The following is a 24660-nucleotide window of genomic DNA, read 5'->3' as shown; positions in this document are numbered from 1 at the left end:
CTCTAAGCTTCTTCCTTTCCTTCCTCACACTAGAAATTCTCGTTACATAGCACCGAATATGACTATTTGAACGGCTTCAACACCACCTTGTACTAAGAATGGTAGATATATTATAACTACTAAGAATAGGATATTGAATATTTAAAGAAGTATCTTTAAATTAATTTATTAATAAAACTATTAATCCATAGGGATCCTAAAATATTGATAGCTGAGAGGACATATACTAAAAAAATCTATATATAAACTTGAAGGAGATATAGCAGATGTATATTAGAACCTGTATTAATAGATTAGTAATAGTTATCCTTTCGGCTGAGCCGCCGGGTATTAATGAATTGTGTATATTTCCCAGAAAACTACTAGTCCTTTCTGGTTCCACACCGGTTGTAATGTATTACTACTTTTCTCCAATGCTAGACCTTAATTCGCTCTGGCAAGGCATCCGTAGGAAGTCTCCCAGTTCTAGATACATGCAATAAATGACAGATATAACTACAGTTTTCGCAGAGATAGAAGTGTATGATATACTACTCTATCTAGAAAAGGAATACACACCATATCTTAATTGGCATATAGATATATATAGTCAGTGTATAAATGCAATTTTTCCTTATCTCCATTGAATCAGCAGATATGAGCCAATGACTAGGACTACTGATAGCTACGATTTTAGTCGCTTCTATGCGCCATTTAACATCTGCAACTTCCATTGACTATGCAGCGCCTGGTCATAGAAACTGTAGTATATAAGCTGATAACAGCTGGCGTTGTACATTGCCCTACTTAAAGACTAGAGCATATTGTGCAAACTAGTGATCATATTTACCCGTTGAAAATCGTGATTGCGTCTGTTTGCGCCGGGGTATTCTCAAACCTAGTCCTCTGTATATCATTCAGTGTTCCCCCACTCTTACAGTATTGGCTCTGTCACCTTCATATTGATATTTGACGATTCTGCGACCGCACGCATGAAATATGCAGGTCACATCCGTCAAGATACATATAGCAGATCGTTTGCGCACCCGCTAAACGAAGTTGATGGACCGGCAACACATCTAAGAGTTTCAACACGACATGAGCATATTCAAAATAAACGAAGCATGGGAATGTACCAGCGAAAGCTGAATTCGCGTTGGACAATATCAACAGGACGCGGGCAATACGGCATATATAGTACGATATATTCAAAGCACACTGACAATAGTATCACGAGAAACCGCGACAGTCCCTCATTGCTGTTCGCCTCAAGCCCTTAGACCTTGTACACTATCTTGTAATTGGAGATAACCCCGTCACGGTACTCCTGGAATCCCTTAGTCACAGACTCGAGTCCCTCGAAAAGCTTCGGGGTATTCGGCTTGATGGCTCCGGCGGAGAGCAACTTCGGCAGTGCATCGAAAAATTTTGCCGAGAGCTCGTGATCTTCCTTGTGTGGCTGCAAAATATAATCAATAAACGACTATATATGTCGGCTCTCGAAGATGACTCACGGGCCAGTAGAAATCCTTGTATTTATGCTCCTTTAGGAACGCCGTCCAGACGAGAACATCCGTCACCTTAGTCTGCTTGGTCACATTCTCGGTGAAAGACTTGCCCGGACGAACAGTGCACAGGCTACCGCCCTGCTCAGAGATTGCCTGCGATGCAGTACCGGAAGACGAGTCGTTGCCGATAGTGTCGAAGACGTATCTCAGACTGCAGTTCGTAGCAGCCTTGATGCTCTCCACCACTCTTGTGTCGCGGTAGTCGAGAGCGAGAGTGGCACCAAGGGACCTGACGAAATCGTGATGCCGGGCACTGCAGGTCGTAATAACGTTGAGGCCATAGTACTTGGCAATCTGGATTGCATAAAGCCCGACGCTTGCTGCAATGTATGAGTCTTCCACGCTACACATAAGCCGCACTGCATCATTTAGACTCACAGCTTCCACCCCAAATAAGGACTGTCTCTCCAGACTTCTGAGGGATGTTAAGGCAATCCTTGGAGAACAGCGCGAGTAGCGCTGTGCACGTGGCGAGAGGTACTGTTGCGGCCTGTTCGGGCGTGATGCCTTCGGGCAAAGGGAAGCAAATACGCTCATCTGCGAGGGTGTACTCGCTGTAGCCACCCAAACCCTTAATCTCACCTGCTCGAACAAAGGTTTATATGCTGAATGGAACAAGTATGGTCCAAGACGGCGACTGACCTCCCCAGATTAGACCGGCAATCACGGTGCCAGCCTTGATCCTGCTCACTTTGTCACCCGTCAGCTCGACAGTACCAACAAAATCACAACCAAGCACCGCATCGTCGCCAAAGGCATCAGAATCGAGGGATTGAACTAGAGGGTGACTTAGCACTCTATATTTTCGCGGCACGGAAAGAGATAGGGGGGTTTGGCTTACTATCCGTTGGATTCTGAGCTACATGGGAAATTTTCACCAGTACTTGGTGCTCGCCCGGAGTCGGCACAGGAATGGTTTCTCTTGACAGCTCGCCACCCCTGGTCACGAGAGCTGTAGCGGTAGGAGGAGCCATTTCCAGTTCTTGGGTGCTATTCTTGTCAAGGCGGAATTCTGCTGCAACGTGCTTGAAACTTCTCAGAAGCTGCAGCTTTTATATTCGTCCAAAGCAGCGGGGTTGTAGTATCTCTACCTCTGAATACTGTTTGCTTACAGTAAGCGGGACGGTGAGATTTGAAATAAACTCTCAGCAGTACGTCACTATAATGCGGTGGGCACGCAGTGCGGCTAGGAACTGCTTCGAGGCAAGAGTACCCTGGTCCTTACATTGGTTCGAGCAAGCAGACGCGCCCGGAATTTCCGTCTGTGATCAGGCCGCTCTATTGTCGGTCGTTTGATATGCCAAAGTTTCTGGAGTTCCACATTGGCTCGCCTCGGTGGAGCTAGGACATGCATGGATCTTGCGCAACCACTGTTAAACAGTAGGTAGCAGTCCATTGAAAGGTGCATGAACTGATGGCGTATCTTGAGAAATATAACCGCCGGATTGCGGCCCTCGAAAATATAAGCAATCGCTTTTCCAGATACGTTTCAAATTTACGCCAGCTCCGGAGGCCACCTGACGCGCTCGGCTGTGGTTTCGCGGTGTATCGGTTCGCCTCGCCCAGAGGACTTTGTGGAAATGTCGAGGGAAGTCATCCATTCTGGAAATTGGCGTTGTGTATTCTATGAGGGAATTTTATCCGATATTCTCGTTAGTGCTGGTGGGTGCTACTCTCTATCGAGTGGGGCCAGGCGCTTAGACTTGCTGTCGGCATCTTACGGCGATGGTGGGCTTGGCAGGGATGGCTAGCTCATGTGGGTGCACTTGCCTCAAAACGAATTCTTGATCCACTGCGTCCAATTTCAAATAAACAAACCGCCAGTATCTTCACCTTTTCCATCTTGTGCCAAGCCGAGCCCTTTGATTTGTCATGGCTACTTGAAGGCACGATAGCCTAGAAGAGAACACTTCTGGTGGCCAGCAAGGAAACGATCCAACTATTTCCACCTCTTAAGCTGATTGGATCTGCTCTTACAGTCAGTGGCAAAAAGTCTGCGGAAACGCGCTAGCAGCGGGACGCATTTCGCGCGTTTTAGCAACCATGGTTCCTACCCTTCAACTTCAACCTACCAAAACACACAAGATGCGCTTGCCTCTAGCACCTCAAAGCTCTACTATAGAGAGGAAACGAGCTTAGACCCATAGCAAGAGCCTATTTACTTAGCGCTTACCAGGCAGGTTAGAAATTAAGTAATGATATAAAAGATATGAATCAGAATACTTTAAGTATTTTTTTCTACTATACGGAGACATTTTTTAGATCTAATCTTTAGTAAGAAATATATCTAAACAGGGAGAGACAATACTAGGGACAAAGGGTTGATATTCAGAATATTAAAACTTCAAAAAATATCTGTCTAGGAAGTGTTTTGATAGAGCAATCATTAATATATATTTCGATGCTTTTTAAATATTTTAGACCTTCGTGGTGTGTAATTACATATAGATTTGTATAGGATGGTATATGAGCAGGGTCGGGCGGCAGAGCGGCTTCCGCAGACTTCTTGCCAAGAACTATAGCTTACCTGTCAGCCGAGGAGACGACTTTATTGTGTTGGTTCCGTGGATGAATTATGTTATCCACCTATATCACGGGCAACGCTTAGGGAAAACTAAAGCAACGCCTAAGGGTGAGGAAATTCGCGCCTCATGGTCAGACTTCCGGGGTTGCTTTCTGATACATTCCGCGGATGTGGAAGTGGCCCACACACCCACGGTGTGTCTCTGCCTAGAAACAAAATGAAGCACACAGAAACTTCCATGGAAATCATACGTCGGGATTTGTACTATGAGGGTATCGCTGAGGGTTGTTTCTGTGCCACATGATGTACGAGACGGGGCCCTTTTGGTAGACAAGCGATCCTTAACGGTATGCAACTGCCCTTTAGAGAACAGAGAAGCAAAAATCGAACTTACTGTTTCTGGTATAGGGCCAATTGCGGTAAACCGTATACGGTCGCTGCAAATCAGTTGCTGCAAATTACAGGCCGGGGTGTCGGAACAGGCACTAAATTGACTGGGTCAACCGCCGCCCTTTGACAAATGCTGTGGACAATTCGTCCAACACGTACATTCTACTATAGTGGAGATGATCTCCCCATAGGAGGATTCAGCTCTGCTCAATCATGTGGGAAAGATTGAGATACTCACCGCTCAAATAGCTTCTGGCAATGCGAGAAATCCCGGGTCATGCTTACTCTCTTCTCGCTTCTATGGGGATGACTTGAGTTTTGCGTTGGTCATATAGTGGACTCGTTTCTTGCCGGCGCGCATCGATACGCCCAATTAGGCAGTTCTCAGCCCGTGGCGGTGGACGTCCTCCGGCTGCCTCTTGGCTGCCCGACGCCGAGTCCGAAGCGTCATATAACGATTCAGGGCCATACTTCGGGCCGTCTCGGAAGACTACACAAAACAAGATATATCAACGTATCGTGAATGGAGTCATTGAACGTACTTCACTACAGACAGTCTCCCCCCGACGGATGAAGCTGCCGGCGGCTAAGTGTTATGTCCGGTATTATTACGAGGCTATTGAGAGACTATCGACGAATCGTTGCAAAAACCTTCGGCAGCGCCAAACCAGCCCTGTATCTAGGATCCTCGGATATTATACCATATTTTATTCAAATGACGGGAGGGTATTTTGCGGCATGGCCCTATAGGCGCACTCGATGGGGCCCTCTCTTAGCGCTCAGCATATCTCTTCTCAGCGACTATCTTGGGCTCGTGATAGATGACGGTCTTCAGTAGTCGACAGAAGAGATAGTCCGCGGCCTCGTATCTACTATAGCCGCCTCGACCTACGGGGTGCCACCTTGATGGCCTTTCCAGGTACGCGAGGATCCTTCAGCCCGTCCTCGACCATTTTCCTGCCCCTTTCTAACCGATTCTGGAAACTTGGCACTGGCGCCACCAGGCCATTCGCATGGGCTTGAACCCCTTCCATCGCAAGAAGCCCGGGAAGCATCATGTAGGGCAGGGCCATGCGTACTGCTTACTGCAGACTCCGCTGTGGATTGCTGAAGATGCTGGTTGCAGTATAGTCTACGAAGGTGTGGTAGCTCGAAGCGACGTAAGACTCGTCGCGAACGAGCGGGACTCTCGTATCGGCGAGAGCTTTTGTTCCAAGGATGATGACCCGAGATCAGGCCGACGAGTTTATTGGTATATGGCCCCAAGAGCGAACTTGTAAGAGACAGTTCATAAGGTTTCGCCACGGCCTTTGAAATCTACAAAGATAGGGACTGTTCCGCCAGGCTCACCTCCCTCTGCTTCTGTCCCAGACACGTTACTGTTATTTCCATACAGCAGCTCGTTTATAAGATCAAACCTGAGCGACATCAGCTACAGCCATTCCAAAGATGAAGTTCTGGAGCATCCTGGGAGCTGGTTTCATCTGTGCCGTCCAGGCCGCAGTATCTTCCAACGGTACTACAGGAGCCAAGTTGGCGCAGATCAAGAACCTGCTCAAGCCTCAGCTCTCTGAGAACGCCAGGATTGTTTTCCCCAACTCCAAGGAATGGGTTGAAGTTACCCATCGTGCTGCTGCCCCCCGCGTCCACCCGGGGTATCTGGGTTGTTGACGTAGCTGTCGAAGATGATGTCGTGAATACAGTGACGGATGAGTTGGTAAAGACAAAAAACACCAAATTCCGAATCTTTTCTAGATTAAAGTTACTAATCAGATCAGAGTCCTGTTCCTGGCTGTTACCAGTGTCCACGGCTGGACTGACGATATCAGCAAGATACAGGGTGGGATTCAGATCTATATGCGCGGCCTCAACCACATCAGCCTTGACCCCAATAATGACACTGTGTATGCCGGCAGCAGTATCATTCAATATGAAGTGGTTCAGGCCCTGTATCCATATGGAAAGCAGGCTGGGAGTTTTCCCTTACCCTTTAAGTTTTATCCAGAGGCACCAGCTAAGGACGGTCAACTGACAAGTGTGTTTCTCTAGTTCACTGTCTCTACAAGTACGTCTCTATCCTAGGTCCTTTCTTAGGCAGTGGCCATAGCGTGCTCCAGGGTGCTTATGGTTTCGCTGATGATAACTTTGTCTCGGCCAAGGTTGCTCTCCATGACGGTACCGTTATTACTGCATCTGCCACTAAAAACCAAGATCTGTTTTGGGACCTTCGTAGTGCTGGTCATAACTTGGGTATTGTCCTCGAGTTTGAGGTCAGAATTTTTCCAAGACATGCGGCTGACGTTCTCGACATTCTCGGATGGTGCACCACATAACTATAAATACAAGGTCGAATTTGGAGAGGGTGACTGGACTGTGGCCCTTGCAAGAGTCAAAGGCATTAATGATGGACCTCTTCCTGGACCGACCGGCAATTTGTTACCACCAACGGGGAAGGTCGTGACATACGATTTGATGACAATTCCTCGAGGAGTGGGGGCCTCATGATGGAGGAGTATCTCTGGACCGATAGCGTTCGGCTGTACCGTGCACTAGGGTTCTTGCCGAGCCCTCCTCCTGAAAATGTGCCTGATATTGAACTCAATCCCTAAACCGATGTTGAGGAATCTCCCACGGACAAAGTGAAGATGACTGAATCGGATGATGCGCTTAATTTTGGCACATTAAACGCGAAGAATTTGCATCTGGACGAGAACATTGCAGTTTACGGCTTGACCGAAGAGCCACTCAGTCTCATAAGCTATCTGAATTGGCTGGAGCATACAAGGATTGCGTTCCCGGATCTCCATGTGCAGAATCAGCCCTACAGACAAATTATCGGTCAGGGAGACTGTACCGCTACCATCAGCGTGCTGATTGGCACAAATACAGGCCCCTGGGGTTTGCCTCAGTATCTGACACCATCCCCAGTTGCAGCGACAGGAAATAAATTTAGTGTCCTGCACTATACCATCTGCAGGTGGCAAGACGGCGAGATTGTCGAGATGAGAGTCAACTTGGATCTGCTCGGTATCCTAAACAAGGTTGGCCTCGGTGACTTGATATAACTCTTTCTCAAACGTGTTGTTCGACTGGCTGCTGGGTCAAGGCAGTGTACGATTCCGGGTTCGGGATCGGTTTAATAATACATGTTGAGCAGTCATCGTTATCTCCATTTACTGGCCACCATCTATTCCTTTTGCCTTGATTCTTTGTATATTTATACTCTTGCATTCTCTGCGCGTATCCGTCGTCTTAGAAAATATGGCGAGCCACTCATCCATTCACTGAACATTCAAGCTTGAACGAATCAACAAAGCCTTGAGCTTCGCAGCCGATTGTGCTGCGTAGAGCACACGCCATGTCAAAAAGCACAGGTCGTCAGGGATTGCGAACAGATAAATTCTTGTTCTATCTGAGGGTGACAGATCAGCAGGGTGTATCCGCACAAGGATGGGGCGGTTTCTTAACATACGTCTCAGAGAACCTTACTGGAATATAATAGTACATAGTACGTACGCACGTCGTCAATGTATTACAAGATATCAATTCACCTCCATGCACCTTAAGTGACAACCGCCTCAAGCCTCCACCAAATTGTGAAAGCGAAGATTGATTTTGCTCTATAGATTTCAGCCGCGTACGGGCCAAATCACATATGCGAAGCTGTCTTGTGTACTTCATCAACCCTCAATCATCAAAAAAGTTATTACATAGAGTGCCGCCTGATACATAAATACATGCCGGGAGCCCTTGGTTAAACGTCATTCGCTGGGGAACCTGCACCCAGATCATAATAATTTCTCGTCCCTACCGAAATCCCCAGAGGTTCCGCAACTCCGAGGCCCGGTCTGAGGTTTTCCAGCCTGTCTCACGCTCAATTCGTGCCAATTGCTTTAGAAGCGTGATCTTCTCAGAGGCATACTTTCCGGTTATATCTGCAGCCACTGGAGGAACCGGGCGGCCCCAGGGGACCTCTAGGTGAGAGCCAACCCACGTGGACTGGTTACGTCCGGATGTGTCTTGGAAAGAGCTCACGTGGTTTTCTGAAAACGCTGTGCCAGCAATATAAAGAGGTTGTAATTGATTGACCCAGTTAGGACTGTATTCATGCGGACCTGGTCAGTTCTTTCCGCAGACCGCAACAGCGAGGTACATACTGTGAAATATTCGAAACAGAAATCCCGCCAAGTTCACGGGCATGCCAGACAGGATCCTGCCATTTTAATCGGGCCATTAGCTATCAGATGCGTTCAGGAGACACGTGGAGAAGCATGGCCTCGTCCCGATCTCAATGAGCCAAATAGTGGAGATCTGCTTACCATTACAGAGACTGGCGCGTCGACTCTTCTCCTGAGGCAGCCAGATTGAAGGAGTAAGATAGAGCCAGCATGATAAAAGGTATTACCACAAACTGTCCATAGTTGGTCAATGGTAGTATCAGAGCAAATAGTTGGAACAACATACTGGAAGATGACCGGGAAAATACCACAGTTGGAAAAGGATTCGTACCGGTCGACGTTTCCCTGAGTAGGGGACGAACTTCGTTGGGACGCAGGCGCCACCACTCTTGAAGTTCGTCCCAGAGTTTTCCGACGGAAGAGTAGTACGCAGGGTCGCTATCCCTATGACAAAGCCGGGCGTCCGCTAGGAAATTCACGATCCGAGCAAAGACGAGAATTGCCAAGTTGCAATAATCGTCAAGCGTGCCATTGGCTGCTACCAACGGAATAGAGCTATTATCGACCCACGAGTCAGTAGGAATGAGAAGCCGCTTGCCGCTAATGAAGGCAGCCCAGACGTCTATTGCAAAAAGAACAGAGAATCAGACAGGCGTCTTTGAAAGAGGGTTCAGCTGAGGGTTCATCTTGGCCACATACCGATTCGAGCGAAGGCCCAAAAGCAGGACTTTACGATGCCGCTACATGAACCATTCCATCTTCGAGAATGCAAGAGACTGGCGCAGCCCTATTGTGAATCTCACAGGGTGAGTTGATAAAATAAAGCATGGAGACAACGGATACACACCTTCAGGTGACGCCGCCACTCCCACACACATGACGCCATCATCTCGTAGACACAAAGAAGAGTGCAAGTCGCCAACACGGTTGCGCTTGCTTCATCCGGATCCTGACGGAGCAAGAGTTGAATTGTATATTGATAAAGCTCGAGGGTCAGTGATCTTGGCTGGTCCTGGACGGCATCACGCTGTCGCGATGCCAATGCGATAGCCGATGCGAGGAACGATTTCGAAGCCAGCATCTGGTGGACACTGCTTAGCGTGAAATGCCTCTCCGAATCAGTGGTCTCACACCAAGTCCCAGTCTCATAGAGATATAACGAGAACAAATGTGCACTTTCCTCGCTTGTTATGGGCATCGAGGGCTCCGGCAACCATGACGCATCCCGAGACGCAGCCAGTCCTAAAGAAAACGGTAGCGCATATGAACTAGGACTGTCTACCCACTGCCGCACCTGTACTGGATCATCCTGTCGCAGCCTGTTCTCACCGATATCACTTATACTACCTGACTGAGCAGGGGACAGCAAACTCTCAATAGTGACCTCGTTAACAAGCGACCTGCTGGCATTTGCGTTCGCCCGGACAGGACCATGTGAGGCAAAATTGAGCGGAGGTTGAACATCTGCCACCCGGGGGATACCCGGACATGTCTCATTAGGCAACGGGGACTCGTCGCGTAGGGGATCAGAGCCACACGGTGAAAGGCCATCGCAAGGCTCCCGATAATACCTGACTACCTCTGCAGTATCATCTATTATCTAAACACTCACTGGTCAGCATCGTTCTCTCAACAGTACTATCAGGGCACGCAAGGGCTTGGCCTGGAGGCTGACAGAGCCACATAAGAGGTGTTCCAGAAATTTGGTGATGCTAACAATAGCGACGGTATACCAGAAGGATAGACGATAGGCATTCTGTCTCTTTACACAAAGACGTCGAAAGAGTGAGGGGCCACTTACAATGGGCGCGGAAGGCTCCAGCGACGACCTCTGATTATCACTCTGTATATCAGTCGCGGGACCTTGCCGTCCCTTCTCGATTGCTAGGAGGGCTTCCCTCTCGGGCGTTGATAACCGGAGGCTACGGGAGGGATGAAAAGAGGCCTTCAGGCCCCACTGACAGATGTAGCCACGCGCTTCACAGCGTTGACACTGCGGCCGCTTTTCATCACCTAAATGAACTACATTAGTTCAAAGCACTGCTCCTTCGTGAATGCTGGGTACACAAGGGCGTCATCACACATTTCCTGCGACGGCTGCGACATGGCAGACTGTGGGATGCAGTCAGCTCACCGTGACCGACTTGAATTTGAAAGGGCATGTTACCATCCAGACCGCGTCCTAGTCCTCGTCGAGTGCATGTGCCGATCCTCAACTGACATGCAGGGCACAGGAGGATTGGAGAGACCAAAAAAAAAAAAAGATAAGAATGATGCAGTAGATGCAGGAAGGGAACCACCTTGGGGTTGAGCGGCTGGAGTTGCCATCTTGAACCCCGCATGACATAATCGACACTGTGGGGCCCCAGGCGGTCCCCTCAAGGGGTCTCAGTTGCGGCGGGTTCAGATAATTCCTGATACTGAATAAGCACTATCATGTGCAAATACACACAGTATTAGACTGAGCTTTTCTGACTCTGTATACCAAGTTTTCTGAATTAAATCAGCCAATTTATCTTCACTTTTAGGGACTTTTAGGATGTTTTTTTAGGGATTTTTAGGTTATTTAAGGTTTCAGGAATATTTAGAGATTTTTTTTTTTCTTTTAATTTTTAAATAATATATTTTAGATCACGTACAGATATGATTCAGTATCAGAAATGCTCTTAAATCACGTGTATAAGCTCAGTCTGTATCAAGATATTTCTCAAGTTGACTGAAGAGGTTTTCCAGCTCCGGTCTGACACTGATATCGTCGCAGGTGGGTGCCCTCCCCTCAACTGCCGACAACCGAGCTTGCATTGGCTAACCCAAATAGTACAGGAGCCAGGATAACTCGTGTTAGTCTCAGCTTTTTTTGGACAGTTAAGTCCCCTTGGAAAGTGCAAGCGCAGGCACGGAGAGCATTGTGCAGACTTGACCAAGAAAAGAATCGGATCCTTCTAGCGACAGTAGAGAGCGATAGCGCGGGAAACAATAGGCCGGAGTTGGCGAAAGATGGACAAGGAATTTGAAAGACCACATCCGGTAGAAACTACATATATAATGTCCTGTAGTATCGGCACTTGCTTGTCTGGAGCGTACTCCTGGAGTCACAAACGTCACAGTCGCCATCAACGTTCGCATGAGATTGAGGAGAATACCATAACACCCATTGCAACAACAGCCATTCCTGCAAAATGAGCTTGTCCAAGGAAGTTATCATCATCGGCGGGGGCGTATCTGGCCTCGGCATGGCGGTGCAGTTGAAACGTCTGCTTGGCCACGACAACTTCACTATCTACGAAAAATCCGATAATATAGGAGGAACCTGGTGGCATAATAGGTATCCCGGCTGTGCTTGTGATATCCCGAGCCACTTCTACTCTTTCAGTTTTGCGTTGAAGCCCGACTGGACTACGATGTACCCCGGCCGTGATGAGCTACATGCTTGTAAGTTGGCAACAATTCGTCTCGAAGTCTTCCGATATACATGTGGTTGACTAAGAGCTGGCAGATTTCGTATCTGTCGCTGAAAAATACGATATTATCCCGCACTGCCGGTTCAATGCCATGTGTCTCGGTTTGGTGTGGGATACCGCCCGTTCTCTGTGGGTGTGCACTTTCCAAGACACCAGCAGTGGAGAGATATACAAAAGGGAAGCTCCAGTGGTAGTCAGTGCTGTTGGCACCCTGGATCGTCCCTTTGTCCCTAAAATCGAGGGCTCTGACACCTTCGAGGGCAAGACCTTCCACAGTGCACGTTGGGATGACACATTGAAAGCCTCTGGGAAGCACATCGTCGTCCTAGGCAACGGCGCATCTGCCACTCAGTTTGTGCCAGAGTTAGTGAAGGAAGTCGGCCCAAAAGGAAGCGTCACCCAATTTGTCCGGAGTGCCCATTGGTGGACAAAAAGGGTAGGAACGACTGTCACTTTCTGTGGTGTTCTTGCGCTAAATCTTCGAGTAGGGAAACCCGAAGTACTCAGAAGCCTTCAAAATGCTGATGAAACACGTCCCATTTGCAGCACGCGTCTACCGGCTTCTTCTGGCATGGGAGCTTGAGAGCGTGTTCTTCTCCTTCCGCATGGATGCGAACGGTAGCGCCATGCGTCAGAAGATTCGGGACGCCACGTACGCCTATATCGAAAACGATGCTCCGCCGGAGTATCGTGAAATTCTGAAGCCCAACTACGAGCCGGGCTGCAAGCGTCGAGTTAACACCGCTACTTACCTCTCTTCGCTTCATTCACCACAGATGTGTTTGACCAAGGATCGGGTCGTAAAGATCGGTCGGGACCATGTCATTACTGAAACTGGTGGCCGATTTCCGGCGGATGCTATTATTTACGCTACGGGCTTCCTCACCCAGGAGTGGCTTCATCCTATCAAAGTCAAAGGAATAGGAGGTAGGGACTTGCATCAAGTGTGGGATGCTTCGGGTGGTGCCGAGGCCTACAAGGGCACTGTGGTCACCGGTTTCCCGAATTTCTTCATCCTCTACGGTCCGAATGCAGCTACTGGCCAGCATTCTGTCATCTTCCATTCGGAATGTCAAATCAACTATTCCTGCAGACTCCTGCGCAAGGTGTTAGGCGGGGCAGTAGACTCTATCATGGTGAAACCGTTGGCTCAGGAGCGGGACCTCGCTTGGGTCCATAGGAAGCTCCAGGGGCTTGTTTTCAACAGTGGCTGCCAGAGCTGGTGGATGGACCCCTTCACGAAGAAGAACACGTTCATCTACCCAGATCCTATGTACTTGTACTGGGCTCGTACCATCTTCCCTCGCTGGTCAGACTTCGAAATTCGAAAGAACCAGGCGGGATATCCTTTCGCCATAGTCGCCGTTGGTATTGCGGTGTCCCTGAGCGCGCTGACCTGGTCTTTCGCCTCACTTCCGCATACCGCCAAATGGACTACGGGATTGAGCTGGCTAGCTAGCGGAAAGTGGATGACGTCCTATTTGTGAGCGAACCGTGAAGGCAAAGCTTCCCCTAGGGTATACTGTACGCTATGAGAAGGCTTCATTATCACTTTCCTAGACTATCGCACTCTGTTACCGCATTGTTAGGGTTGCAGTCCTCTGAAATTTTCATTGTCTTGGGTGAACCTGCCTGCCCCCTTAAAGGCAATTCCAGCCGCTAGCGTGGCACCGTGGGTATTGGATACAACACCTACAATGGTAGGAAGTAGCCTGTATTCAATAAGAGGAGTTACTGGGAACTTGATCACTTCGAGAATAAGTGAGTATATATCGCGCGTTCTTTCATAGCAATATAACCAATAGGCGGGGTAGCCCCGGGAAGGGTGAACCCATCAGCTGCGAGTTGGGCTTTTTTATCCCTATAGTACCAGCCGCGCAAAATGATATTATTGGTCAATTGTTTTCTTCCTCCAGCTGGTGCCCTACCCGCATACTCAGGCCCTCGCGATGGTCAACCAGTATTGTAGCTGCCATTTTTCCGTTAGGGAAGAGTTAAACGAATTGCCATGGCAAGTGTGGTCTCACTGACCAGATCACCATTTAACCGACAAACGCCCTATCGTTTGCACGGATCACCCCTCTCGTTTCCAGCTCATAAAGGATATTACCACATAATCTATATCAATATGACACTTGAAACCTGGCAGGAAAAAGCCCAAACCGAAAGGGTTCAGGCTGCATCTGCAATGCCCCAGGAATGGAGATTGCCCGAGTCATTCCTCCAAAAAGCGACGCAGCATGCCCAGAAAGCCATCCTCGACATCCCACGTGAATGTAGACTCTTGGAAGAACAAGACATAAATACAACCGAGAATTATGATGCAACCGCCTTGGTTTTGAGAGGCTTGCCTCTGGCCAGTTCACGGCAGCCAAGGTGGTGACAGCTGCTTTCTCTAAGCCTGCCACGATCGCCCAACAATTGACCAACTGCTTGACTGAGACATTCTCTGGGCTGGCTCTCAGGAGAGCACGCAAATTGGATAAGCACTTAGCCACCACGGGCAGACCTATTTGGCCGCTTCATGGTCACCCTATCAGCCTCAAAGAGTCGTTCAGCATCTCTGGGGTCCCAACCGCCCTTGGCTTCGTCTTGTTCCTTGACCATCCACCACGAATAATGAACCGAGAAAATGGGTGAGGTGAGTCCACAGCAGGGTTGTCTATTAGCGACCCGGATCCGATATGCCTGTATCAACTGCGGGGATTTTTCTGCCGGGGCAGGACATCCTGTTACTTGGGGCCGTCGATCACCTGACCCACCCGGCCGGCTCTGTAAGCGGAAGAGGCCCAAGAGCTGCGGTTAACTAGGGAAAAGTACTAAGTAGCGTGGCGGAAGCCGTACCTCGGGCCCAATCAGGAATAGCGTGAATGGTGGGGCCACCCAAGGCGCTTACAATTGCCCGTCTGCTGAAAGCAACTCCAAGCGCCGGTGCCTCGTGATATCTATCCGTACGACTACTTAACCGCCCTTCTGCAACGTCCGTCTTCCAGGTTTCGACGGATGTTGCATCCATAGAACTCAAGGATATCATTCAGCAGCGGCTATGATGGGCTTGAAGTCACCAGTTCTTCTGAAAGACCTCAAATTTAACATTCCCGTGCCGTATACGCCGCACGTGGACCGGCAACTGCTCGAAGTGACCAAGCAAAAACTTGCCTTAGCTCGGTATCCCGAAGAGCAGACAGATTTTGGAGAGAAAGACTGGTCTCAGGGAGCCAAGGTCTCCCGTGTAAAACAGTTGGCGGATTTCTGGAAAGACCAGTACGATTGGGAGGCGGAAGAGGTGCGTTGAAATATCTCCTCGTGGCGAGCCATCGCTGATTCGAACACTCAGCGACGCCTGAACGAAATCTTCAGGCATTTCCTAGTCAAGGTCGATGTCCCTGGCTACGGCCCGTTGGTGCTGCACTTCACCCACAACCAGTCTGCCAGACCCAATGCAATGCCATTGCTCTTCTCCCACGGCTGGCCCGGTTCCTTTGTGGAGGCTATCCGGGTGGTACGTCCTTTGACTGAGCCTGAGGATGCCAGAGATCCAGCCTTCCACCTCGTTGCCCCGTCAATTCCTGGATTCGGTTTTTCACCTGCGCCCTCAAAATCCGGCGTCGGCCCGAATGTGGTCGCGCGCGCGTACAAGATCCTTATGACTGACGTTCTGGGGTACCCCAAGTTTGTGACCCAAGGTGGCGATTTCGGCTCTTTCATTACACGAGCCATTGCCATCCAGTACCCCGCACTTGTGCGTGCACAGCACCTGAACATGTTCCCGGTGCCTCCTCCAACTCTCTGGTCCGCACCGTGCGCGTACTTGCGCTGGTGCCTGTCGGCGCTGACATACTCAGGGTTCGAGCACGAGGCATTGCGTGTGCGCCGGAACTTTGAGCAAGATCAGAGCGGCTATCTCGAGGAGCAGAGAACCCGACCGCAGACGCTTGGGTTCGCGCTGGGGGACTCACCAGTCGGGCTGCTGGCGTGGTTTGTTGAGAAGTTCCATGACTGGGGCGACGTGCATGAGGCGTTTAGCGATACCGATATTATTACTTTGGTGATGATGCACTGGATCCAAGGCGCCACCCCTGGCCTGAGGTTTTACAGGGAGGCTTTCGGACGCGAAAGACGTGAGGCGGAGAGGACCTTTGAGACTTACGTGTCGGTGCCATGTGGTGTCAGTATGTACATGAAGGAACAACTGCATGTGAGTCATACGCCCCGACCCTTGTTGCGCGTGTCCAGAAGCGTACTAACATGGTAAAGTGCCCTCGTGACTGGGCAGCCCGTGTTGCCAACATTCACTACTGGCGGGAGTATGACCGAGGAGGCCATTTTTCGTCACTGGAGAGACCCGATTTGTTTGTAAATGATCTTCGCTCTTTCTTCTCCTCCCCTGCGGTCATGGAATCATATGCTCGGCATTAGAGACTATGTGGTTTTGTATGTTACTACGGCAGCCCCTCCTAAAAGTAAAGAATGTCCTCGTATCCTGCGGCAACACAATATACTTTCGGTTCTCAGCAAACTCGGGGACCATCTTAAGATCAGCTTCTCGGTCGAATGTGATACGGAACATCTATACTATATAATGCTCTGCCATCAGAGGACCCCATCATCATTTGACCGCCGTCCACTGGCAGAACTGAATCCAAATAGTCCAAATCATTCTTCTCCGCTTTATATCGATGCACAGATCTCTCCCTACGTGCAAAACAAGATCCGCCCTGAAACACGTCAACCAATACCATAGATCTACTACAGTTTGCATATTCCAGGTTTGGGACAAGGCAATGTAGCAGGAGACACTTGGACCGCTACCTGGCGAAGATGAACCGGTAGACCATCAAGTGCTCGTTATATTCTAGCATGTTGTTACACAGTACCCATAATTTCTGATAGACCCGTGTCGCGGAGATCCTGGTACGGGCGGTATTCTCTACGGATCGCAGGTATGACTACCTCAATTGACCTGTAGATTTACCTGTACCTTCTCTTGGAACTGTTGGTTTCTCCCAGGTGCCCCGGATTTGATCACAGCATTCGGAAGAGTCATTTAGAAATTTACCTACAAGGGTGGACTAAGGTCGTACCAGACCTAGCAAGCGATGGTCCATTGTAGGTTGGACGCTGTGCCCGAGGAACTTAGAAGGGCGTAAAAGATAGGAAGCTATCTGCTTACCAAATATCCTGTGGATAGTTAGTGCATACGGTCAAGCTCAGATCGGATCGTATCCACATTAGTCTTTTCAAACGGTCTACCCTTTTGTGAGGTAGTCCAGATATTCACCGCCCGCATATCTTACCATTTGCCATCAGCCAAACCCAAATAATCTTTTGCTATTCACCTTTACAAGGTTTCCACATATGTATATCGATGTAAAAGCCCCGAAAATTGGGGACAGTCAATCTCGTACCTATTATAGTCGAAAATTTTGATGGATCACTATCCGTCTCATGCGGTATGGGTGCTAACTATTCAGAAATTGACCCTATAGGGCTATGAAATATCGCCCCGGAATCAAAGCTGGACATCTTGCCTCTCACAACGTCAACCTTCGGAGACTGGTGGCACATGCTTTGTATTATAATAGACCCCGAAGCTGAAAAGATGCTGTCGTCTTTTTACTCGAGTAGAGTCATGAAGACATTATGTGGACTTGCAGCATAAATGGGGAAGACCCAGCTAAGAGTCGCCTGCTAACCCCAATCATTGTCCTGTGCAGTGCAGCCTTTTCGTATCCTCTCCAAACCATATATCACTGTAATTCAAGTGTGTCAAGCCATGCCCCATCAGTTATCGTTTTCTGTCACAAGAAATTGTGGAGAGCATAAGAACAGGTCCAATGCACATAGCGGCTACATCCACCTGAACGAACAAATATTCAACTGGCTCTTTCGCTGATATGAGGAGGGCGCCTCCAGTCTCCTTGAGCAAAATTGCGTAAATCTGCGGTTCATAGTGCTCCGGAAAGTTCCGCCAAGTAGACCAGAATTTGCACGAAAGCTGATTAAAGCATTTAATAATTAGAAGATTGTGAGAAGCAGCGTCGGCCCCATGTAGTGCATGAAAAACAATATAGGAAAAGGAAAATAGCATAGTTAGAACTCGTTCTAGATAGCAAAAAGTACTAACGCTTCTCAATACGATGGTTAAAGCGTGTGTACAGACTTAACGGATAGATACATCAGTGCGGAGGGCACATATTGAAGTGCCCCCTTCTTTGAATATTAGCACTAGATCTGGAGTGTACAGCCGAAATCGCTCTACGATCTTGCACACACACACACACACACACGCACACACACACACATGGTTCAGATCTCTGTTCTGATTCCAAGAGTCGGGAAATATGCCTACTGTGTCCTTGGTTTGCGACGACTGACGTCTACCAGCTAGTTCAAGCTTGATGGGTCCAAGCAAGACTTGAGGCATGCATCATACGATATCTTCACCCGCTGACACTACCGCGTCTACCCCGACAAGAAAAATCATCTAAGTGTACACGAAAGTAAATTGAAGCCGTGAGTGACTGTAGCGGTGAATGCTGGACGTGTGAGACTCGTATTGACATGAAAGTTCCTAGCACGCATCTATAGCTTCAAATTGTCTCATGTTACAAAATTACAGCTCTTAGGTTAACCAATCCAATCCTTCTTCTGCGTATCACAGCCAAGAAAATCCCTTTTCCGCTTCCTGGAGAATATCAAGTGCCCCTGCTTTCAGCTGGAGCCATTTTCGTTTCTTGCTTCATGGACACCTTTTTCTTCTGAGGAATGGCATGAGGGGCTCATCTGGCTGCCACTGACTTGAAGGACATCAACACGTCCATGTAGCTTCAACTCCGCGGCGATCTGCTGCGCATTCTTCACCGGATTCCCACTGCGAGAAAAGATGTAATCAACATCTTCAAGTCGCAAGTTGCTTGTTTCGGGATAGAAGAAATAAAAGGCGGGAACGAACAGCGCATTTGTGGCCATGAAGATCAGATATGCTTTCCAGTGTAGGCGGTTGATGATGACAGGTGTAATCATGACGACCGTGAAATTCCATAACCAGTTCGAACTGATACCGATCGCGGTACCGCGAGTGCGGGCGGCCAGAGGCAATATTTCTGGAACATAGACCCAGGGCACACAGTTCACGCTCATGCCGAAAATTAGCATATAAAGAAAGAAGAAAGTCACAGCAGCGGATGAGTAGGAGTGTCCGTTAGATGTTTTAGCTTGTGACAACAGAGCTGAGATCATCATCATGCACAGGCTAAGTCCTGCGCAACCTGCTATCATTGTCTTTCGCCGACCCATGCGGTCGAGAAAAAAGGAAGGCACGATCGAGCCGAACATGAACATCATGTTGATGCAGCCACCCAGGATTTGGGCAAGCCTTGCCGACAGGCCGACATTTTGAACAAGCATGGCTATTGGAAAGATAAATTAGCTATGCTAACGCTCTCAGAAATTATGGGAGAAACACAGTTTGGCTTACAAGGGGCATAATAGACCACAAGGTTGATGCCGCCTGCCTGGTTCATAAATTGTACCCACCAAGCCAGAAGCACACGCTGTCGGGTCTTCACATGGTCATTCTGGAAGACGCTTAACGGGCTGCGTGACGTATTCTCGCCCGACTCCAGTTGAATGGCACCGAGGATAGCGTCTCGCTCGGCGAGGATGTATTCGTCCGTAGGCTCCTTGTCGTACACTCTGCAGAGGACCTCCATCGCCTCCGTAGATTTGCCGTGTTTATAGAGCCAGCGAGGAGATTCAGGGAGTCCCAGCACAAGGACAGCAACCACGAGCGCGAAAACCACTTGAAATGCAATTGGGAGCCTCCAGGCAACTGAGCCGCCGACAAAGGACATACCAAAGTCGAACCAATAGGCGACGACGATGCCGACGCCGACGAAAAGTACCTCAGCGGAGACTAGACGGCCTCGTTTGTGTTGGTCACAAAGTTCAGCCTGGTACCTATTGCGGGATAGCCGGTCAGCAAACGGGGATTAAGTGCAATGAACGCCGTAAAAGAGAAGGAGGCCGGGAGGACGGGCGGAAGGAAACAAGAACTAACATAGGCACCGTTGATGTCTTGATGCCGGTCCCGAAGCCCGTGACCAGTCGACCGACAATCAGATGAGGTACGGTGAAGGCTGTCGTCTGTAACACCGCCCCTACTAGCACAAATGCCATGGCGACCCATATCGTCCGACGTCGTCCAAGCTTTTCACCAACCACATAGTTCACTGAGGTCGTCAATATGTGAACAGCAAGGCAGCTAACCATAGAAAGAGGGGTCACGCACGGATGCAGCCAGCGAAGCAGCCTAGATTGTAGCAACTGACGATGATACCCGTTTCGGAATCTGACGGATGGTTAAACTGCTCCAACCAGTCTTTATTCTCAAGGATTCCGCCGAAAACACCCTGATCGTAGCCAAAGAGAATAAATGCAGTTAAGCAGCAGACTGTCAGACTTGTTTGCAGTGTTTTCCCTTTCCCAAGGAAGGAGCGCATGCTGTCAATATAGCTCTGGCGGAACGCAACTACTCGAGTGTCGAAATCACAAAGTCAAGCTTTGTCTTTGGGTAGTGGCAAGTAGCAACAAAACCTGAGCTGTTCAGAAAGGGTGCGCACATGAAGTTATATACGATGGCGGCTAACAGGTAGCATGAAATGAATCTGGGGTAGTTAGGGGGTGCGGGGATGCATTCCTGCTTTCCCCAGATTTCATCCATGTTGGGGGTTGGGGGTTGCTGGATTAGCTTCCAGGATGATACCGGGAAACTCTAAAAGAGCGGACCCGCGGTTTAAATGCAGCCTGTTGACCAAATGACTGAGTGGGTCTCGCTTCTATTTCTCTTTCTTCGCCACACTGCGCGAAAGGTGCTTCGACTTGCATACGGATACTCGAAAGGCTCCTCTGCGACCAAGTTGAGTAGACGCAACCGCAACCGCCCAAGCTACTTCCACCTAATTCGGATGCTATAACCAAACGTACGATGTCGAGCACGCTGGTACTGGATGGCGATGTCCTCTGATACGTAGATAGGAGACTGACAAAAGCGACAGTGAAGTGACAGCAGAATAAGCATGCCCCTTGTCGATACAGTGCAGGCTTTAGTTGGCTAGGAGAAAGAAACCTCGAATGTTGGACCTCTAAAACCTCTAAAAGCCGTCTGCATGCGTGAGCAATTCAGAAGTCGCGTAGTCTTGCAGTCTGAGTTACACCAGCACTCCCGGTCGTGCCTCCGCCCGTGTCTCCTCTTCTCGCTCTGGCCTCTCAGTGAACGGTGATGGTATTTTTCTTGCCTTCAGCTCTCTACTTTCCATCGTGACGAGTCCGGTCAGATGCTTCGCGAGCATACGTAGCATGCTCTAGGAATAAAGATCCTAAGGTTCGTGTACGAAGGCTACTTTTCCAACTAGGCAAGTGGAATCTTCGTCCGCGCACGACAGGGGAATGTCGTGGTCCGCGAGGGTAAAGAATCATCTGGACAAACCGCAATAACATGGCAACTTACACAATGTTGGCCGGGATGAAAAGGTGAATACTCGGTCATTGCTGGGATTAAGGGGCACGGTCTAGCCAACAGGATAAGTCGTGTTCCGGTGCGGGAGTGACAAAGATGGCCCCAGCGACCGATGCATCGCAGAAGCCATGCCCGACAAAGACCGCCAAGGCAGACTCATGGCTACGGCCAGGAAACGAGAGCTCTCCTACGACTCCAACCGGATAGCAGAGCGAACCCCTTGCTGATAAGGTAAACGCATCGCTTCCTGTTCTGCCACACCTACAATTGGTTTGGCACCCACTGCGTACCGCGATCTTAAATTAGGGTTCACTTTGCGCTTACGGTTGCCAACCTAAGTCAACAGCTTTCTTGCTTGTTGCTGCCACTCTTAACCTCTTTTTTTTTCTAGCAATCTCTTCCCCCAAGATTGTATCCCTTGTAAGGGGCACACTCATCGCCACTACTTGGATCAAATACGCGACATGGCTGTGGTGTTTCCCCAAGTCAACGGAAGATGCCCTTCGGAATGAGGCTGCGATCTGACAGAGTCGTTTCAAATTATATGATTTCTTATTGCAAGCCGTCTATCGCCCACACGCAACGATGTCTCCCAGCGACATTGGAAACAGACTTGGCTCTGAACTCTCGCTCGTGGAGAGCTACACCGTCACATCATTCTTCTCCATCGCGCTCTATAACGTGCTCGAACTGACGTTTATTCTTTTCGTGAGCTTCAAACGCCGTGGTGGTCTCTACTTCTGGAGCTTCTTCATCGCAACATGGGGTATTGCGCTTTACGCCATCGGGTTCATTCTTAAAGACTTCAATCTCGCAAATTCTATCTCGTATTTCTACGCTTCGCTCATGTTCCTCGGCTGGTCCTCGATGGTCACTGGCCAGTCAATGGTCCTATACTCTCGTCTCCATCTAATCGTGCAAAATCATCTCACACTCCGCTTGATACTTTGCATGATTATCGTCAATGCGGTCATACTTCATATTCCGGCGGGAGTCCTCTGCTATCTAGCCAACTCTCCGGTCTTTCCCCGCTTTGTCGTGCCATTTGCGGTATACGAAAAAGTCCACGTCTCGGTCTTTTTTGTTCAAGAATTGGTCATCTCGGGCCTCTACCTATATGAGACGTGCAAATTGCTTCATTCCGAATTGGTCATGAGAGATATGCACAGGGGAGCTTGCCGGAGACTCTTGCTACATTTGATATACATGAGCGCTATCGTGATGTTGCTCGACATTGGCATCTTATTGCTTGAGTATACGGGCAGATATACGTCACAAACTGCAATCAAAGGTTTCGTATACAGTGTGAAGTTGAAGCTGGAATTTAGCGTTCTTAATCGGTTGGTTGAGTTTGTACAAAGGTCAAGCCATTTAAGTCCGGACTTGATCTTAGGTTCGCACTTGACTGATTCTCGGGACAGCTGGAACATCCCAGGAGAATGGCAAAGCAGTGGTGGGCATCTTCACCCCCGAATATGCTGTTCCTGGTTTAGGTATGCTGGCCAGGCTCAGCACGAGCATGGTTGTTTTATTAGGGGATACATCATGCGGGCCTTGCACATCGCACTGAAGTCGTCTCTTGCTAGAGAACCTACCGAGCTGGGATCAGTCACGGTGGCCCCTGGATTGAATGTTCATCGTACAGTTAATCGGGCGGCCAATGGCTGACATCTCGGGCTGCAATGGAAATAGGCTACCGTCTGTCAAGGTCGCGGACACAACCCATGGGCATCACCTGAACTTCGAAGTGCCCGATTTTTTGAGTGTTGGCAACAAAGATAGATTTGCATGGCCACTTGCAGAACGTCACATCCAGCCATAATCAGAACCGTGGATCTCTCTTGAAAAACATACCGCCGGGCGTGGCAGTGCATTGCACTGTGGACCACGAGGCGTATCAGGTGCATGCTGCGATATCCTCCAAACGTTCAGTCATATATAGCTCAGGCCTGTCGCACTGGGGAACGAAGACCTTGCCCACGACAGAAACTCTTTCCACGAACTGGAGCCGATTCCTGATCAACTATAGTCGCCCAGCAAATACTCCCGATATCGTGGACGAAAATGTGTCGGTAAAGCAGCAGCGAACAAGCGAATTTGAGCCCGCTAGGCATTCGCATCCTTCCCTTGTTACAGCCTAACAACCATTCGGTACATAACATAGCCCCATTCGCCAAGAATGTGGGATACGGTGTTATGCCGGCGGTGATCACAACGCTCACTGGTGGTAAAATCGAACACAAAAACTACGAAAAAGAACTCGCCTAGCAAAGAAGTACAATACAAGTGAGAATACCTCGGCTCGAATACCACTGGGGACTGCCATGCCTGTTCTCATAATGGTTTGGACGTGGCAGAAAAATGACACAAGCGTCTGGAGTGACCGATGTTGGGTCTGATCATCCAAGTCACAGCTCGAGTGCGAAGAGTTGCAAACCGTCTCCGTGGGGCACTACGCTTCTAGCCACGGCTCTACAAGACAATATTCCGGCTCTAACTACGTCTGCGTTATGGAGCGTGGAACAGCCACGTCTTCTTACCCAACAGTCTGCGAAACAGACGATGCCAACGCTTTTTCGCACCCATCTGAGGAATCACGGAAAGATGTTCAAGGAGGACGAGTTCCAGATCGCATCGAACTGCTGGAAGTGAGGTGCAATATTTTACAACACAGTGTAAGAAGCGTCTCCATCGCCATCGATCAGCTAATTCGCGTTGGCGGCCCGAGCCTCCCTGCAAGGGATAGCTTTTAGGCTTCGACTGGTCATTGCAATTCATTGTTGAAAATTGGTGAGATATATATATTAAAGGCTCGTACCGTCTTTGGATAGGTAGCAGCTCTGGTTTAAAGGCATTTGTAAATAGAAGATAGAAAATATGTGGATTAAAGTTCTAAGTTTCTGGGTATAAATTTAATCTGCTCTTAAATTCTATTATACTATCATATCTTTGTAGAACCTTACATACTAATCCTAAAGTTTTGTGACTAGGTAAGACTAAATACTCTCTCTCTAGGACTAAACTTTTAGTATATTTTAAA

At 49.0% G+C, this 24660-nt stretch overlaps 9 protein-coding genes across 9 annotated transcripts; 6 read left to right on the top strand and 3 right to left on the bottom strand.

The window, feature by feature from the left end:
• Nucleotides 1-1026: 1026 nt before the first annotated feature.
• ASPBRDRAFT_79693 (zinc-binding alcohol dehydrogenase family protein) lies at nucleotides 1027-2521 on the bottom strand (the record flags this gene model as incomplete). The annotated part of the gene is made up of 5 exons (XM_067629478.1): nucleotides 1027-1438; nucleotides 1494-1867; nucleotides 1926-2129; nucleotides 2190-2324; nucleotides 2389-2521. 5 exons carry the CDS (start codon nucleotides 2519-2521, stop codon nucleotides 1256-1258), a joined length of 1029 nt encoding a protein of 342 aa, XP_067472891.1. The 3' UTR covers nucleotides 1027-1255.
• A 3389-nt stretch (nucleotides 2522-5910) lies between these two features.
• Nucleotides 5911-6794, top strand: ASPBRDRAFT_201665 (uncharacterized protein; the record flags this gene model as incomplete). Its single annotated transcript, XM_067621573.1, has 3 exons — nucleotides 5911-6116; nucleotides 6240-6436; nucleotides 6511-6794. 3 exons carry the CDS (start codon nucleotides 5911-5913, stop codon nucleotides 6792-6794), a joined length of 687 nt encoding a protein of 228 aa, XP_067472890.1.
• Nucleotides 6795-7106: 312 nt separating this feature from the next.
• ASPBRDRAFT_669988 (ester cyclase) lies at nucleotides 7107-7766 on the top strand (the record flags this gene model as incomplete). Its single annotated transcript, XM_067628826.1, has 1 exon — nucleotides 7107-7766. The coding sequence occupies one exon, from the start codon at nucleotides 7107-7109 to the stop codon at nucleotides 7524-7526; it is 420 nt and encodes a 139-aa protein (XP_067472889.1). The 3' UTR covers nucleotides 7527-7766.
• Nucleotides 7767-7976: 210 nt separating this feature from the next.
• ASPBRDRAFT_212020 (Zn(II)2Cys6 transcription factor) lies at nucleotides 7977-10884 on the bottom strand. Its single transcript, XM_067621951.1, has 9 exons — nucleotides 10807-10884; nucleotides 10723-10751; nucleotides 10441-10652; nucleotides 9487-10239; nucleotides 9339-9426; nucleotides 8926-9261; nucleotides 8781-8872; nucleotides 8619-8674; nucleotides 7977-8560 (listed from the first exon to the last, which is right to left on the bottom strand). The coding sequence occupies exons 1-9, from the start codon at nucleotides 10860-10862 to the stop codon at nucleotides 8269-8271; spliced, it is 1914 nt and encodes a 637-aa protein (XP_067472888.1). The 5' UTR covers nucleotides 10863-10884; the 3' UTR covers nucleotides 7977-8268.
• A 934-nt stretch (nucleotides 10885-11818) lies between these two features.
• ASPBRDRAFT_35786 (flavin-containing monooxygenase) lies at nucleotides 11819-13587 on the top strand (the record flags this gene model as incomplete). Its single annotated transcript, XM_067623383.1, has 3 exons — nucleotides 11819-12071; nucleotides 12136-12536; nucleotides 12589-13587. 3 exons carry the CDS (start codon nucleotides 11819-11821, stop codon nucleotides 13585-13587), a joined length of 1653 nt encoding a protein of 550 aa, XP_067472887.1.
• Nucleotides 13588-13814: 227 nt separating this feature from the next.
• ASPBRDRAFT_49618 (uncharacterized protein) lies at nucleotides 13815-14781 on the top strand. The gene has a single exon (XM_067626386.1). It carries the CDS (start codon nucleotides 14229-14231, stop codon nucleotides 14481-14483), a length of 255 nt encoding a protein of 84 aa, XP_067472886.1. The 5' UTR covers nucleotides 13815-14228; the 3' UTR covers nucleotides 14484-14781.
• Nucleotides 14782-15059: 278 nt separating this feature from the next.
• ASPBRDRAFT_70283 (epoxide hydrolase family protein) lies at nucleotides 15060-16967 on the top strand. Its single transcript, XM_067629065.1, has 3 exons — nucleotides 15060-15386; nucleotides 15438-16298; nucleotides 16358-16967. The coding sequence occupies exons 1-3, from the start codon at nucleotides 15147-15149 to the stop codon at nucleotides 16517-16519; spliced, it is 1263 nt and encodes a 420-aa protein (XP_067472885.1). The 5' UTR covers nucleotides 15060-15146; the 3' UTR covers nucleotides 16520-16967.
• Nucleotides 16968-18814: 1847 nt separating this feature from the next.
• On the bottom strand, nucleotides 18815-20604 carry ASPBRDRAFT_669968 (uncharacterized protein; the record flags this gene model as incomplete). The annotated part of the gene is made up of 4 exons (XM_067628825.1): nucleotides 18815-19512; nucleotides 19581-20062; nucleotides 20163-20428; nucleotides 20557-20604. 4 exons carry the CDS (start codon nucleotides 20602-20604, stop codon nucleotides 18815-18817), a joined length of 1494 nt encoding a protein of 497 aa, XP_067472884.1.
• A 1601-nt stretch (nucleotides 20605-22205) lies between these two features.
• On the top strand, nucleotides 22206-23288 carry ASPBRDRAFT_60369 (uncharacterized protein; the record flags this gene model as incomplete). The annotated part of the gene is made up of 1 exon (XM_067628219.1): nucleotides 22206-23288. One exon carries the CDS (start codon nucleotides 22206-22208, stop codon nucleotides 23286-23288), a length of 1083 nt encoding a protein of 360 aa, XP_067472883.1.
• Nucleotides 23289-24660: the final 1372 nt, after the last annotated feature.

The sequence above is a fragment of the Aspergillus brasiliensis genome (genome assembly GCF_001889945.1).
Source record: "Aspergillus brasiliensis CBS 101740 unplaced genomic scaffold ASPBRscaffold_37, whole genome shotgun sequence".
Lineage (NCBI taxonomy): Eukaryota > Fungi > Ascomycota > Eurotiomycetes > Eurotiales > Aspergillaceae > Aspergillus > Aspergillus brasiliensis.
Note: the sequence above shows the minus strand (reverse complement) of the source record. Positions and strands in the feature narration are given on the sequence as shown.